Consider the following 12475-nt stretch of genomic DNA (forward strand, 5'->3'; position numbering starts at 1 on the left):
TCAGTTTCAGTGCCAGTTCGATTCGGACAGCTAATGGCATCAACATATCGTAAAATAAAAAGTTTAGGCCCGGCCAAATCGCTCCCAATCGAGGCACCAATTCGCCTCTCATGGTAATTATCTGCTTCATAAATTCGCGTTCAATTCCGCCCGGAGTTTTGGCCCCTCCAAAATGGCAGTGTTTTAATTGTGCAGCCCGATCGGAACGGAATCAAACTGGACCATCGACCATCGGCCATCGGCCATCTCTTGCGCCTCGAATATTGTCGAAAATTGCATTAATTTAACGCATGATTGGCAGTGCCGGCAAATGGAAGCGTCACAGCTAAAGTGAAATTATGCAAATTTCGTCGCCGCTTTTTTCGATGTGAGTGCCCAGGCACGCAGCAATCGGAATGTTCGATTGCTCAATTACACTGGTGAACAAAAGGGGCACAATTCGTGAAAATAAAAATGGTGGAACCTGCTCCAATAGTAAAACACTCTTGAGAGATACTCCCATTGCTTTCAAAAACTCCGCTCTTAAATTTATAAATTTATATATGTATATAGTAATTATAATTATAAAATGTGAATAAATTCTGAGATTTATGTCCTTTACAACTCTCCTATGCAAATGCCCCCATTAGAACTACCTTTTGGCTGCCGAGTGTTGACCAAGTGACTTTTGCTGGTTGCCATTAAGGAAAAATGGGAAAAACAATCAAAGTAATTGGATGTGCTGGAGTCGGCACTCTGCTCATATTGCTGCTGCCTCTTTGCCTGATCCAAAATTATAGTGCACCAAGTGGTAATGGTCACTCGAATGACTTCCACGCAGTGGTCACTACACCTGCTCCCACTGCTACTGCTCCTGCTGGTCCACTTGAATCCGGAAGGGATGCGATGGTGCGCCTGCATCGCCAGAAAAGGTACCTACTCTTCCCCGAGGGCTCCTCCTTTCAGCTGGTGTTCGACATCATCATACCCATCATAGACTACACCAACTACGCCATCCTGGGCATCACCTGCTCCGTGGCCTGGGAGCTGCCCAGTAAGCCGCCCAGCGAGCTGATTGAAAACGTGCTCACGCGCATCAACGACGGCACCATCGGCACTGTCCGCCGGAATGGCAGCGTTCCCGATCCAGAACCGGACCCACAGTCCCCGAATCTGGAACTGGACAATCGAGGAGCAGGCTCGGCTAATTGGCAGGCAGTGCACGCACCGCCAGCGAATCCACCGGCATATGCGGCCAATGAGCATGACACCCACTCGTATTACACGAATATCCAGCGCATCCCGGCCGCTTACCCATATGCAAATGCGGATGCGTATGCAAATGCAAATGGTCAGCAGGGCCAGGCGGCGATTCCTGCTAATTGGCATGCGCGACAGTCGCTCGCCGGCTGGCAGCAGAGGGGGGAGTCGGCGGCGGCGGAAACGGGCAACTGGTGGACGCGGAATGGACAGCGGTTGCAGCAGAACTGGCGCGAGAAACAGCACATGTGGGGCCCCTCGAAGTGGGAGTAAGTAAAGCTGAAATATACAGAATAAAGTTAAAATATTACATATATTATAATATATATACTTTGCAGCTATGGCTACACCCAGCGACCACGACAAGTGCTGCGAGCACCACCCAAACACCACATATACCCCGTGTTCGCCAGGCGCAGGAGGCGACGAAGTCTGGAGCAGGATGCCCACTTCGAGCGACTCCACCTGGAGCAGCATCTCAGCTCGAGGCAGCTGCTCTTTGGCAAAATCGAACGCCTGTACAAGTCGTGAGTTCAAGACGCCCACCATAAATCATTTCGCTCAGTGGTGTAGTGAACCTGTATTCCCCCAGGCGACGACTAAATGGCACCTCTTGTGTGCTCCGCGCCCTCTGCGAATCCGCCCAAAGGCAACAGCATGTCCTGCGAGGGACGAGTGTGGTCAAGCCACAAAGCTTTATAATGGAACTGCTCTCGGCCATCTTCCAATTGCCCAGCGGCGATGACGTGAAGGAGCCGGGGGACCTGGAGCTAATGATTTCACCTCATTATCTGGCGGCACATCGGCAACAGGGCGACTGTCGGCAAATCTACGGCGATTGCAATCACACATTCTGGTTGGATTGAACAAGAAATATAATAAAAGGCTGGCAAATATGAGCACGCTATTGAGTTTTATTCCAAGTTATATACTGCATTCAATGGTAACTACAATTCTAGTCGGATATTGTAAAGAAAGATTGCACAAAAGTCATTTGGAAGTTTCTTCACTTCCAGCTGAAAGCATTTACCGATTTGGGGGGAGCATCTGAGTTTGTCCCCGGAAAAACGGAGACTAGTGATCACATTACTTTAACTTCAACTCCGCAGCACTATCGGAATAAGATGGAAGTGTGCTACTTTCGGGATAAAGCGAGTAAACCAAAAGTTGGGAGCGTGAAAAAGTAATTTGAACCTCTAAATAGACCAATGAGCACTCGGAGCAAAAGGCAAAGGCAAACGCAAAAGAAGCAGCTCTGCAAGACAAACTGCTTGGCAAAACACAAAAGACGAAAAGTGTGAAAACTAATGAGAGACAAAGGAGGGCGAAAGAAATTTAACGAACGGAGTTCAAACTGAAACTGGAAACTTTCTGGAGGGAAAGCTGGCTGGCCACCACCACTACTCACAATTAACAGCCAAGTTTTGGCCAAGAACGCTTCTGCTGCCGCCTCGCTCTTTCGGTTTAGGCCAGCAGCGCGATAGTTGGCCAACAGTTGCCGCATGGACAACGCTTCGACAGCAGGTTGGAAAAATGTGGACTCGGAAAAAGAAGGGGAACTGCTCCAACGCCATCGAGAGGGGAAATTCCCCAATAGGTAATTGCTGGCCGACCATCCTGGCGCTACTCATGCTGGCCAACTTGGTCGACGCACTGAAGACCGGGGAATCCATCCAGTTGGCAACCGGGAGCCCACCATCACTGCACATAAACAATGCGGACAGCAGCCTGGAGCAGCTCATCGAGATGCGGCTGAATGAGTCTGCGTCCGCATCCGTCCAGAACAGCCAGTCAGCCAGCCAGGAGCTGTTGTCCCGGAAACGACGTTATTTGGTATTTCCGGAGGGCAGCTCCTTTCAGATGGGTAAGTCCTCAGTCACGGGACAGTGGCGAAGCTGAAGGGTATTTTACATTGCATTCGTTGCGGGGTTGTCGCAATTCCAATACACAAACATTTAAAAATCCTGAATATTTAGAGCTTAATTACAAAGACTAAACTTGTGTATCTTACGAATATAAAACCTTTTTTTAATACCCCTTACTACGCCACTGTCGTAATGCAAATCATATGCCTCAATTACCCCCGTTCTCCAAATCTCCATCCGTTCAGTGTACGATGAGATTGTGGGAGTGGTGGACCACACGAACTACTTGATTCTGGGCATTACGGTGGCCCTGGCCTGGGAGCTGCCCAGCAAGCCGCCCAGCGAGGAGCTGGACGATCTGCTGACCAAGTTGGAGGACGGCACAATAGACATCAGTCGTAACGACACCGTGTCGAACATAACCTATGTGGATGCGGATGTGGATGCCTCGGTGACCACGACGAGCAGGCCGCCGGACTACAAGCCCAACTACATCAATTTGTCGAGTTACGGCTCATCCTCGGGTGGCAGCAACTCCTACTACAGCCACTCGCCCGTATTCCGCACTCCCATGCATCCGTCGCATCGATATGCGGATAGTTATTACTCCTCACGGCCAAAGGGCGGCAGGCGCAAGGACAACCACTACTTCTACAGTCGTCCGGGAGTCAGCTCCAGCTCCAGCTCCAGCTCGAGCAATCCATTCGCCAAGTGGACGGAAGGCTACTCTCACGCCCAGAACTCACGGTATCCCTACTGGGCTCTAAACTCAAGGTAAGACTGCACTAAGACTACGTATTAAAAACATCTCCATCCCTCCAAAATGGCTTTGCTCAGTTTGGACTTGGTATTCAATCCTATTCAGTTGTATCTCAGCCATGTTCCTAATTTAATTATTAACCTTCTCATTTGCAGACTCAAAGATAGACACTACGGCTTCAAAAGCCAACAGCAAGCACCGCCGGCGGCGCAGCGACGACAGGACAGCACCAGCACCACCACCACCACCAGTCGACCCACTCGAAGGCCGGCTCCTCGACATCATCGCATATATCCGGTGTTTGGCAAGCGCAGCATTCCGGATGCAGCCAATCCGCATAAACGCCAGCGACGCAGTGGAGTGGCCACCGAGCACGAGGACAGGATGAGCCGCCTGGAGCAACTCCAGATCCAGCACCATCGCAGAAGCCGACAGTCCTTGTACGAGAGAATCGAGAAATATCTGGACAAGTAAGTAGCGCTGAGGCATTGGACTTCAAACCCAAGGAATGTGTACATTTATTCCTGTATTTCTTGAAGATACCTTAAAGTTGAGCCACTAGTTTGATGTAGACCCAGCAGGGATTACAGTTGAGAAGTACTTATCCACTAATTAGCATGCCAAACGACTTACTTCCTCCACAGACGAGGTCACCATGGCCACCACTGCGTATTGCGAACGCTCTGCGAAACGGGCCAGAAGTCGGCGGAGGAGGAGCCCGGCACCTTCGTGGGCGAACTGATGCGAGCGGTGTTCACCCTTCCGGAAGCCATGGACAACGAGCCGGTTGCCTATCGCGACACCCACTACGACAAGGCCCACGCCTCCAAGGCGGACTGTGCCGCCCTCTATCCGGAGTGCAAACAGTCGATGTGGCAGGCCCAGTTCATACAATAAACACCCACTCCCCAAGTCTGCTTAAAGTTGCTTTTATTCAGTTCCACTTTCCGCCGATTAGCCAGGCCAGTAAGTTCAGCTTACACGAGTCCCGAAACTGGCGGTCACAGTCGTCCGCTTCCATTTGCATTGCCCGGGAGTAGTCATCCTCTACGCCGGATACGGTGGGTAGTCTAAGTTGGTTAATGTGTTTTAAAATATAAGAAGATGATATTCATGAAACACACATAAATTAGTCAACTGATATCGTAGAAATGCACTAAACTTAAACTTACGTGAAAACAAGTCTCACAATATCCTGTATCATCGAATATCCCCGAGGCAGCAGCAGCCTCTTACCATCACAAATGGCTCTCAAAACACAGGCCTTAGCATCGATTCCCAAACTAAAGTATTACGAAGAAGTTAGTCATAGTAAATTACACCTAAGACTCGTCCTTACAGCTTACTGAAACCATCAAAGTGCTCGAAAAGCTGCCTGCGATCGCGATGTCCGTTGTAATGGCGCATATCCGTGAGATGCGCCAATTCGGGATAGTGAGCTACTTCGTGCGGTGCCATGTCGGGATCGTAGGGATCAAACAGCGGCTGAGACCTCACATCCTCATACGGTACCACCTCGGGATCGTAGTACTCGCCATCTGCAGATCTATACCAGCGTTTTGACCACTTGGGCGACTGCGTGGTCCACTTGCTCCATTTGCCAGGCTGCCTGTACTTCTCATAGTTGTGATTCGCTGGCGACCAGTTTTCGTAACGGTGACCATATTTGGACCAATGTGCCCACTTGGCCGGATCCACGTAGGTTGGTTTTTGAGGCCTCAAATCGATGCGTTGGTGCAGTTTAATTGGCATGGGTTTCTTTAGAGGAGTGGCCTTATATCTCCAGTTTGTTCCGGGTATCCAAACGTAGGTGGCTTCCGTCGTTGTCTTTGGTTTCTCCGTGGTCGTAGTTCTCTGACGATATCGCTTCGGGTAGACATCTTCGCGTTTTGTGGGCACGGGATAATAACAAGCCTGGTCGATATTCATATTCACACCCTTCGGATAAGCAGAGATTAGACCTTTACTCAGCTGCCCAGTAAACTTCAAATTTGATCCTGGAGGAAATAGCACGAAACGCTTTCGACGGGAAAAGACTCTATCAAGCACATGGTTCAACTCCGTGCGGTTTGAGTCCACCTGGGTCACAGTCAAGTGGATAAGTTCGAAGCCCAACACGATCAACAGTTCGACACGCATTTCTAAAGAGAACTGATTGAGATGTCCAAAGTGAAGACAACCAGTACCAATTTCTATGTACTACTACCATTGTAGTTGATGTACTGAGGTGTTAATTGCACTTTCAACAATTGAAGAACTTAATTTGAGTCTTGGCCAAATACGTGACTGATAAATAAGTTTTACTTTATTCAAGTCTGCCACTCAACAGCCAAATCAATAAATTCATATTACACTTAGACTTTAGCTCCGCCGCACATTCATCAGCATCTTTGTCCATTATGCGGCTGTATTCATCTTCCAAGCCATCCAAACGGGGCAGACTTTTAAACATAGCTTAAATGAAATATTAAAATTTTAAATAAGAGGCTTTCAACTTACGTGAATACCACTCGCAACATGTCCTGCAGCATGGAATACCCAGGTGGCAGCAGCAGTCTTTTGCTATCACAGATGGTGCGTAAAATACAAGACTTCACATCGATGCCAATCCTTAAGGGGTGCAAGATTATGAGAGAAAGATATAAAAATAAACCTAAGTACCCACTGGGAACTGAGTTTGGTGAAACGATCGAACAGTGATCTTCGGTCGCGATGGCCGTGGTAATGGTGCGATTGCCAGGCTGCACTGTACTTGTGCTGACTCCATTTGGATTTCCACTTTGGCGAATGTGTGGTCCATTTCGACCACTTTGCCTTGTTGGAATCGCTTCCTTCCCATTGGTAAGTATTCCATTTTTGGTTCTGACTCCAATGTTGCCACTTATAGGGATTGGCATAGCTATCATCGTCGATGCGTTGGGTTTTCGGAGGCGGTTGTCCCCATTTGGGTTTGGGCAAAGTCTGGGCCTTAAAACGCCAATCTGTACCGGGTATGTAAATAATTGAATCTGGCAGCTTGTCCGGTTTTTTAGTCGTGGTCTGGGGTAGAAACTTCTTCGGGTAGATATCCTCCACAGCTCCGGGTATCGGAAAATAGACAGCTTCTTCCAAAACAAATGATATTCCTTTGGGATAGGTGGCCAGAAGTCCAGTAGCAAGGGAGCAGGTGAACTTCACAAACGATCCCGGCGGAAACAAGACCGCTCTTCGCCGCCGGGAAAAAACTCTAGGCACTACATCTTTAAGTTCCGTGTTCTTCGGTTTGCCCAGATATTCTCCCAAGCTTGGGCCTAAAGCGGCATACAGCACCAATAAGGTAAAGATCTTGGCTCGTAGCATCTTAGCCAACTGAAAAGCTTGAATTATGGATGCTGCCCAAAGAGGCCAGTTATTCTGGCAGTGCCAACCGATTGCCCAAATATTTACCTACAGCTGATTGACGTCTTGATACGAGTATATTTACGATGATCATGTATCCATTAACCCACCGACCCAATTTGTGCAGTAATTCTGGAAATCGCTTGTTTGTCGATCGATCAGTTCCCCTTCAAAACTCAAGACGAATGGTACCCAAAATGAAACGAAATTGCCTAACTACGTGCATCCTGGTTCTTATTCTGACTCATCAATCGGAATCTCTGCTATGGCCAGCCTCTTCCAACTTGGGTGTAAGTAAAGTCTGATAATATCTGGGCTATAATACTAACTCATCCCTTGTAGCTGACACTTTCAGTGTCCATACCCATTGCTGAACTCTATCCAGAACGTCGTATTCTGATTGATTGGTGCTTCGCCATCTCCTACAACTATCCTTATAACCTGACTGAGTTCTATAGTATACCCATTTGGCCAGGATTCGCCAACTACAAAGCGAAACGCGAAGTGCCCCAACTGGAACTGACGGATAAGAACTTCTACACCAAATATGGACATGATAAGGACATTGGTATGCATCCCAAGGACTTTTCGGCTGGGGAACTCTATGCTTTCCTTGAGGATACCTTAGCAGGATACGGATTCCATGAAACGTGCTTGCTAAGAAGTGTTTGCGAATTGGCACAGCACCCCTTCGATGACAACCACCAGCACTTGCTCAGCGACATAGTCACCTTTGTTTTGAGGTGAGAATAATTTAAGAGATCTGTATTTTTAGTTAATTAATTTATAATCATTTTTGTAGCCCCTCCCAACACGAAGGTTTTCGGGATGACGAAGACGTGTACAGAAATGCCTACGAACTGGCCGAGCAAGATGGATTCCTTGGTCGGGATTGCTTGAGTTTATATTCCCACTGCAAACACGATGTGTTGCAGCTCATGAGTCAAGTAATATTTCACTAGAACTAATAAAAGCTGTGGAAATAGGTCTACATGTAAATTGCAATGTCTGTGCGTTTCATTAGCAGTCACTAATTAGGGCAGTGCGTTGTGTTGTCAAGAAATCAAGTTGAGATACACATTCTTCTCGGTGTGATGGTCAGCAGATCAGAATGTATCTCACTGGCGTCCACTTCATTGGAGCTCAGCTCTTGCTGTGCAGCATTGCCATACCCATCCGGGCTGAGCTCCCTCTGTTATTTCCGGCATCCTCAGTTTACCAGATCACCTCCTCGCTGTCCGTGCCCGTGGTCATTCCGGATCGCAAAGTCTTCTGGGATTGGGGTCTTCAGATGAACTACGCCCTGCCGGCTCAACCGTCCTCCTTCTACGCAGCCACCATATGGCCAGATGAGTTTTCGCGGCGGGAAAAGCGTCACTTGTGGAATGAGACCGCAAAGTATCTACCACAAGCTGCGTCCACAGTGCATCCGAGTGACTTTACGGCCGGAGAGCTGTACGAGAGTCTGGAGAATATGCTCATGCAGTATGGCTTTGATGAGTCCTGCCTGCTGCGCAGTGTTTGTGAATTGGCGCGACATCCTTTCGAGGACATAGAAAACAATATGCTCAACGCCCTGCTGACGTTTACCCTTACGTAAGTAAAAATCAAAACGTTATATTTAGTCTTTGAATTTTGGTATAACTTTCAATTGCAGGCCTTCTTTGCATGAGGCCTTTGCACCTGGGGAAAACATTTACCGAGAAGTCTACGAACTTGCTGAACAACAAGGATTTCTTGGAAAGGATTGTGGACATATATATTCCAACTGCCCCGTGGACTTTCTCAGTGGCATCAGCAGCCTGTTGAGCTAGCAGTATTTACCTGATTCATTAAACTGATTGTGGACAAGCAGCTGGCCTAGAGGCATAATAATTTAGGAAGGCATTTTCAATTCAATGAAGCTTAATTGTAAACTGCAACTGTGTGCCATTGCAGAAATAATCTGGACCAATTAAATAAGCGACAATGTTATGGCTAAGATATTTATTTCATCTGACCAGTCGGGTGACTAGATTTATGATATCTGCTTCACAACTCGGATATGATAGATGGCACTGGCCACCGAGAAAGCCAATTTGCTCGGCTTTTTCGTATCTATCACGATAATGCTGCTCGTCCTCAGTGAATCCCTCGTGTTGAGATGGTCTGCAATAAAAATCAGAAATTTCTAAATAAATACATATATCTTCTTTAGTATAATTGTATTTTGAAATATTTATTATTGTTTTATCTAACTCATAAAAAGTAAAATAGCAAAAAAAGAGTTTAGAGTTGAAAACTTACGTGAGCAGGAAGGTTATGACTTCGGTGACCATTCCATAGAAGTGGTTCTCGGCGAAGGGATGCAGGGCCAGCTCACAGACACTTCGGAGCAGACAGGATCTGTGGAAACCATAGGTCTCGAGCATATTTTCTACACCCTTGTACAGTTGTCCGGCCGTAAAATCACCCGGATGCATGCCGCCCTCCAGATCCAACTGCTGCAGATTTGCATCCAGACTGTTGTCCAACTGGCGCTTTTGCCTCCGGGACAGCTCATCTGCCCAGATGGTGGCATTGTAGAAGGCGGACACCGTGGCCGGCAGGTTGTAGTTCATCTGGAAGCCCATGTCCATGAAGACTTTGGTGCGGGTGTTGAGGTCGGCGGGAATGGAGACAGATGAGGTCAGCTGGAGCACCGTCGAGGCGGGATAGAGCAGAAGTCCATGAATGGGTCGAAAAAGGGTGATCAGCAGCAGGGTGACCTGGCCGAGATCTCCGACGTTCTGCAGCTTTGGGCGATACATGGCGATGTGATCCAATTGGGAATCATGCAACGAGACACCCGAAATCCAGAGCACTCCATTGTCTATTTGGGGATTAATTAAGGCGAGCTGTGAATGAGCGGATCAACGACCACAGCCAGATGCGTGAATAGCAATTAGAACGGTCCACAAAACACCTCTGAAAGTGGAACGCATGCTCCATCATTAATCAAGAGACATCTTCGGCTGGCTCCATTTCTTTCCACAAGAACATTTCATTACCCAAAGGTCTTCAGTCATTGGGAAAAGCTATTCTTGGTTCCACACAGAAAAAAGTTCAGATTTTATCTAAATGTTGTCTTATACCCTTCACATAAGCTGAAGACATCTTCTTATTATATACTACTAAAAAAGTGCCATAAACATGAACTTTTTAACACGAATTTAGTTCAATTTATTTTTTTCTGTGCGTTCTTCCCAATACGAATCTGTCAATTTCTTAGGCAAACACATCTTGCGTTCCTTGTGTGTCGTGGCTTAGATCCAAGTTTAAACAAAGAACGATTAGTTAGCATTGCACTGGAACACAAACAAGATGGTACACAGAGTTCTGACCTGTCTTTTGTTGCTCCTCAGTTTGCTATTCACCATTGACTTGGTGCTGAGCCTCACAAAGAACATCTACACCTCAGACGAACCTTTTTTAAGGATTGGCAAAAGTATAAGCCATCCAGATGAGAGCGGCAACAGCAGTCTTGCTTCTTTGCGTCGGTCCAAACGCGTGGCCATCTACAATGGACAGGGCGTTGTCAAGGTGGGATTACCACATGGTAGATTCGTCACATCTCCAACCATTCCACTTATCGAATCCACTTTCAGTTAGTACCGAGCCTGGCGTATCCTGTGAAGCAGACCGACAAAACACAGTCCTTTTGGTGGTTTATTAACGTGCAAGGCCAGTGGATACCCACCACCATTCCGCTATACTGGTGGAGTTTCTGGAACACCACCACCTTTGTGTCTACAGCTCGCGAATGGCGCAAGGACATGCAGTCAAAAGTCCTGCACGACGAGGCCCGCACCTGGGTCTACAATGCCATCGAAGTAGGCATGGAGCAGTGAGTATGACTAAAGGGATTAGCTAACTATCTACCTACAGTTTATTAAATTTAATTCTTTTTCCGCAGATTAGATGGTGCTCACGGCGGAGTTTGCCTGCTAAGAAGCATATGCGAAATCGCGCAGAAACCCTTCCAGAACAGCAACATCTTCAGTGAGATCGTGAACGCAGTGCTGGTGTAAGTAGCCATATTACTCGGCAGGAATGAAGTGCTCAAATGTACTTGAAATACAATTTTAGACCCACCCTGGACAATGTGGCCAGCAAGTATCTGCATGCCCGGGACGCGGGACGTGGAGGAGCGGACTGCGAGCGAACCTACAGCGACTGCAATCCGCTGCTCTGGGTCCTAGTGACCAACATGGCCAAGAATCCGTTTCAATGATCACACATCACACATCCGGCATCCGTGCTGGCACTCAGGGCACACAATTTAATTTCCTCATACAAATAAAAAGTGTATATGCTGTAGAATCGTAAAAGCGCTTTATATAATCAGAGCCACGGCTCTACTTCTTGGCAATGGCTCGTCGTCGGAACTCGGCCCAAATCTCGCAGAGCAGCGGCTTCACCAGACAGTTGCACTCCTTGAGGGGCGCTGCGCCGGGCTTGAGACGCCGGCACTCTGAGAAGGAGGGATACGGCGTCCGGGGCTTCACACACGGCAAGGGTCCCCGTTCCCTTCTGCACGAGGGTGGTCGGCGGCCATCGCGGTGACAGCGACGGGCCAGTCGGGGACAATCCTCTTCCGAGGGATCCGGACAGGGCTGCGGGCAGGCGGTCGAGGGCCTGGCCGATGGCTTGCGCCGCTTGACAGGAGCCGGCTTGGCCTTGGCGAAACAGCATATCTTCTTGGGCTTGATCTGGATGGCCGGACAGGCCACCCATGTCTGCCAATACTTCCGCTTGGCCTTGTCCGACTCGACATAGTAGATATCGTCGAAGCGCGGATTGAACGGACAGGCCGTGTCGTCAGGATCGCAGAATGGGTTCAGCCACATGGACTCTGCCTTGATCATCTTTTTCTTCTTCTCAGGCGGAGCCTGCAATTGGGGCTTGCCGCAGGGGAACTTGGTCATCGCTTTGGGACACCGGTTCTCTCCCTTCTTATCGCAACCAGATGCAAATCGCACACAGCTGTTAACCGCACCCAAAATCATTGGGGATGGACGAAACAGCGCTCGAGAGGAATTAACACTCAGTGCCATTATGAAGCTCTGGAATTTTGAATTTTAGCCGAAATATATTTTCCAAAAAGTTTGGGCCGCAAATTTAGATGGAATTTCGAGGAACACGACACTGGGAGGTTAGAGACCTATCCAGTCAGAGAACGGAATAGGAACTGTGAGCTCTGGGTAATACGAAA

General features: G+C 48.1%; 9 protein-coding genes across 10 annotated transcripts; 5 read left to right on the forward strand and 4 right to left on the reverse strand.

Annotated features, from left to right (window-relative positions):
- LOC6554791 lies at positions 1-2126 on the forward strand. Its single transcript, XM_001981952.3, has 4 exons — positions 1-113; positions 630-1508; positions 1578-1766; positions 1832-2126. Exons 2-4 carry the CDS (start codon positions 691-693, stop codon positions 2103-2105), a joined length of 1281 nt encoding a protein of 426 aa, XP_001981988.1. The 5' UTR covers positions 1-113; positions 630-690; the 3' UTR covers positions 2106-2126.
- A 572-nt stretch (positions 2127-2698) lies between these two features.
- LOC6554833 lies at positions 2699-4777 on the forward strand. Its single transcript, XM_001981953.3, has 4 exons — positions 2699-3103; positions 3350-3878; positions 4020-4334; positions 4509-4777. Exons 1-4 carry the CDS (start codon positions 2773-2775, stop codon positions 4759-4761), a joined length of 1428 nt encoding a protein of 475 aa, XP_001981989.1. The 5' UTR covers positions 2699-2772; the 3' UTR covers positions 4762-4777.
- Positions 4778-4798: 21 nt separating this feature from the next.
- Positions 4799-6024, reverse strand: LOC6554834. Its single transcript, XM_001981954.2, has 3 exons — positions 5204-6024; positions 5037-5147; positions 4799-4934 (listed from the first exon to the last, which is right to left on the reverse strand). The coding sequence occupies exons 1-3, from the start codon at positions 6001-6003 to the stop codon at positions 4799-4801; spliced, it is 1047 nt and encodes a 348-aa protein (XP_001981990.1). The 5' UTR covers positions 6004-6024.
- A 120-nt stretch (positions 6025-6144) lies between these two features.
- Positions 6145-7210, reverse strand: LOC6554835. Its single transcript, XM_001981955.3, has 3 exons — positions 6530-7210; positions 6364-6474; positions 6145-6305 (listed from the first exon to the last, which is right to left on the reverse strand). The coding sequence occupies exons 1-3, from the start codon at positions 7201-7203 to the stop codon at positions 6170-6172; spliced, it is 921 nt and encodes a 306-aa protein (XP_001981991.1). The 5' UTR covers positions 7204-7210; the 3' UTR covers positions 6145-6169.
- Positions 7211-7361: 151 nt separating this feature from the next.
- LOC26526626 lies at positions 7362-8204 on the forward strand. Its single transcript, XM_015153910.2, has 3 exons — positions 7362-7532; positions 7585-7985; positions 8045-8204. The coding sequence occupies exons 1-3, from the start codon at positions 7428-7430 to the stop codon at positions 8202-8204; spliced, it is 666 nt and encodes a 221-aa protein (XP_015009396.1). The 5' UTR covers positions 7362-7427.
- A 60-nt stretch (positions 8205-8264) lies between these two features.
- Positions 8265-9220, forward strand: LOC6554836. Its single transcript, XM_001981956.3, has 2 exons — positions 8265-8838; positions 8900-9220. Exons 1-2 carry the CDS (start codon positions 8354-8356, stop codon positions 9054-9056), a joined length of 642 nt encoding a protein of 213 aa, XP_001981992.2. The 5' UTR covers positions 8265-8353; the 3' UTR covers positions 9057-9220.
- Positions 9221-9223: 3 nt separating this feature from the next.
- On the reverse strand, positions 9224-10038 carry LOC6554837. The gene is made up of 2 exons (XM_001981957.2): positions 9529-10038; positions 9224-9390 (listed from the first exon to the last, which is right to left on the reverse strand). Exons 1-2 carry the CDS (start codon positions 10029-10031, stop codon positions 9234-9236), a joined length of 660 nt encoding a protein of 219 aa, XP_001981993.1. The 5' UTR covers positions 10032-10038; the 3' UTR covers positions 9224-9233.
- Positions 10039-10551: 513 nt separating this feature from the next.
- Positions 10552-11583, forward strand: LOC6554838. 2 transcript variants are annotated; one of them, XM_001981958.3, is made up of 4 exons: positions 10552-10803; positions 10869-11107; positions 11177-11287; positions 11350-11583. In XM_001981958.3, exons 1-4 carry the CDS (start codon positions 10585-10587, stop codon positions 11492-11494), a joined length of 714 nt encoding a protein of 237 aa, XP_001981994.1. In that variant the 5' UTR covers positions 10552-10584; the 3' UTR covers positions 11495-11583. The 2 variants fall into 2 exon arrangements, with proteins under 2 accessions (XP_001981994.1, XP_026836695.1); XM_026980894.1 differs by lacking the exon at positions 11350-11583 and having other exon boundaries at positions 10869-11111; positions 11177-11251.
- Positions 11509-12461, reverse strand: LOC6554839 (keratinocyte proline-rich protein). Its single transcript, XM_001981959.3, has one exon. The coding sequence runs from the start codon at positions 12315-12317 to the stop codon at positions 11619-11621; it is 699 nt and encodes a 232-aa protein (XP_001981995.1). The 5' UTR covers positions 12318-12461; the 3' UTR covers positions 11509-11618.
- Between the last annotated feature and the right edge of the window lie 14 nt (positions 12462-12475).

This window comes from Drosophila erecta, unplaced genomic scaffold, assembly GCF_003286155.1.
Source record: "Drosophila erecta strain 14021-0224.00,06,07 unplaced genomic scaffold, DereRS2 tig00000000-arrow-pilon, whole genome shotgun sequence".
Taxonomy (NCBI): domain Eukaryota; kingdom Metazoa; phylum Arthropoda; class Insecta; order Diptera; family Drosophilidae; genus Drosophila; species Drosophila erecta.

Excerpts from the sequence above, each read along its gene's own strand:
- LOC6554791 (XM_001981952.3), top strand. The coding sequence starts at position 691 with ATGGGAAAAACAATCAAAGTAATTGGATGTGCTGGAGTCGGCACTCTG. Across the intron at positions 1,509-1,577 it reads TGGGGCCCCTCGAAGTGGGA|CTATGGCTACACCCAGCGAC; the intron begins GTAAGTAAAGCT and ends TATACTTTGCAG. Across the intron at positions 1,767-1,831 it reads ATCGAACGCCTGTACAAGTC|GCGACGACTAAATGGCACCT; the intron begins GTGAGTTCAAGA and ends GTATTCCCCCAG.
- LOC6554833 (XM_001981953.3), top strand. The coding sequence starts at position 2,773 with ATGTGGACTCGGAAAAAGAAGGGGAACTGCTCCAACGCCATCGAGAGG. Across the intron at positions 3,879-4,019 it reads TACTGGGCTCTAAACTCAAG|ACTCAAAGATAGACACTACG; the intron begins GTAAGACTGCAC and ends TCTCATTTGCAG. Across the intron at positions 4,335-4,508 it reads ATCGAGAAATATCTGGACAA|ACGAGGTCACCATGGCCACC; the intron begins GTAAGTAGCGCT and ends CTTCCTCCACAG.
- LOC6554834 (XM_001981954.2), bottom strand. The coding sequence starts at position 6,003 with ATGCGTGTCGAACTGTTGATCGTGTTGGGCTTCGAACTTATCCACTTG. Across the intron at positions 5,148-5,203 it reads TTTGATGGTTTCAGTAAGCT|TTTGGGAATCGATGCTAAGG; the intron begins GTAAGGACGAGT and ends GTAATACTTTAG. Across the intron at positions 4,935-5,036 it reads ATTGTGAGACTTGTTTTCAC|ACTACCCACCGTATCCGGCG; the intron begins GTAAGTTTAAGT and ends TAACCAACTTAG.
- LOC6554835 (XM_001981955.3), bottom strand. The coding sequence starts at position 7,203 with ATGCTACGAGCCAAGATCTTTACCTTATTGGTGCTGTATGCCGCTTTA. Across the intron at positions 6,475-6,529 it reads TTCACCAAACTCAGTTCCCA|GATTGGCATCGATGTGAAGT; the intron begins GTGGGTACTTAG and ends GCACCCCTTAAG. Across the intron at positions 6,306-6,363 it reads ATGTTGCGAGTGGTATTCAC|TCTGCCCCGTTTGGATGGCT; the intron begins GTAAGTTGAAAG and ends TATGTTTAAAAG.
- LOC26526626 (XM_015153910.2), top strand. The coding sequence starts at position 7,428 with ATGGTACCCAAAATGAAACGAAATTGCCTAACTACGTGCATCCTGGTT. Across the intron at positions 7,533-7,584 it reads CAGCCTCTTCCAACTTGGGT|CTGACACTTTCAGTGTCCAT; the intron begins GTAAGTAAAGTC and ends CATCCCTTGTAG. Across the intron at positions 7,986-8,044 it reads ATAGTCACCTTTGTTTTGAG|CCCCTCCCAACACGAAGGTT; the intron begins GTGAGAATAATT and ends TCATTTTTGTAG.
- LOC6554836 (XM_001981956.3), top strand. The coding sequence starts at position 8,354 with ATGTATCTCACTGGCGTCCACTTCATTGGAGCTCAGCTCTTGCTGTGC. Across the intron at positions 8,839-8,899 it reads CTGCTGACGTTTACCCTTAC|GCCTTCTTTGCATGAGGCCT; the intron begins GTAAGTAAAAAT and ends TTTCAATTGCAG.
- LOC6554837 (XM_001981957.2), bottom strand. The coding sequence starts at position 10,031 with ATGTATCGCCCAAAGCTGCAGAACGTCGGAGATCTCGGCCAGGTCACC. Across the intron at positions 9,391-9,528 it reads GTCATAACCTTCCTGCTCAC|ACCATCTCAACACGAGGGAT; the intron begins GTAAGTTTTCAA and ends TTTTTATTGCAG.
- LOC6554838 (XM_001981958.3), top strand. The coding sequence starts at position 10,585 with ATGGTACACAGAGTTCTGACCTGTCTTTTGTTGCTCCTCAGTTTGCTA. Across the intron at positions 11,108-11,176 it reads ATCGAAGTAGGCATGGAGCA|ATTAGATGGTGCTCACGGCG; the intron begins GTGAGTATGACT and ends CTTTTTCCGCAG. Across the intron at positions 11,288-11,349 it reads ATCGTGAACGCAGTGCTGGT|ACCCACCCTGGACAATGTGG; the intron begins GTAAGTAGCCAT and ends ATACAATTTTAG.
- LOC6554839 (XM_001981959.3), bottom strand. The coding sequence starts at position 12,317 with ATGGCACTGAGTGTTAATTCCTCTCGAGCGCTGTTTCGTCCATCCCCA.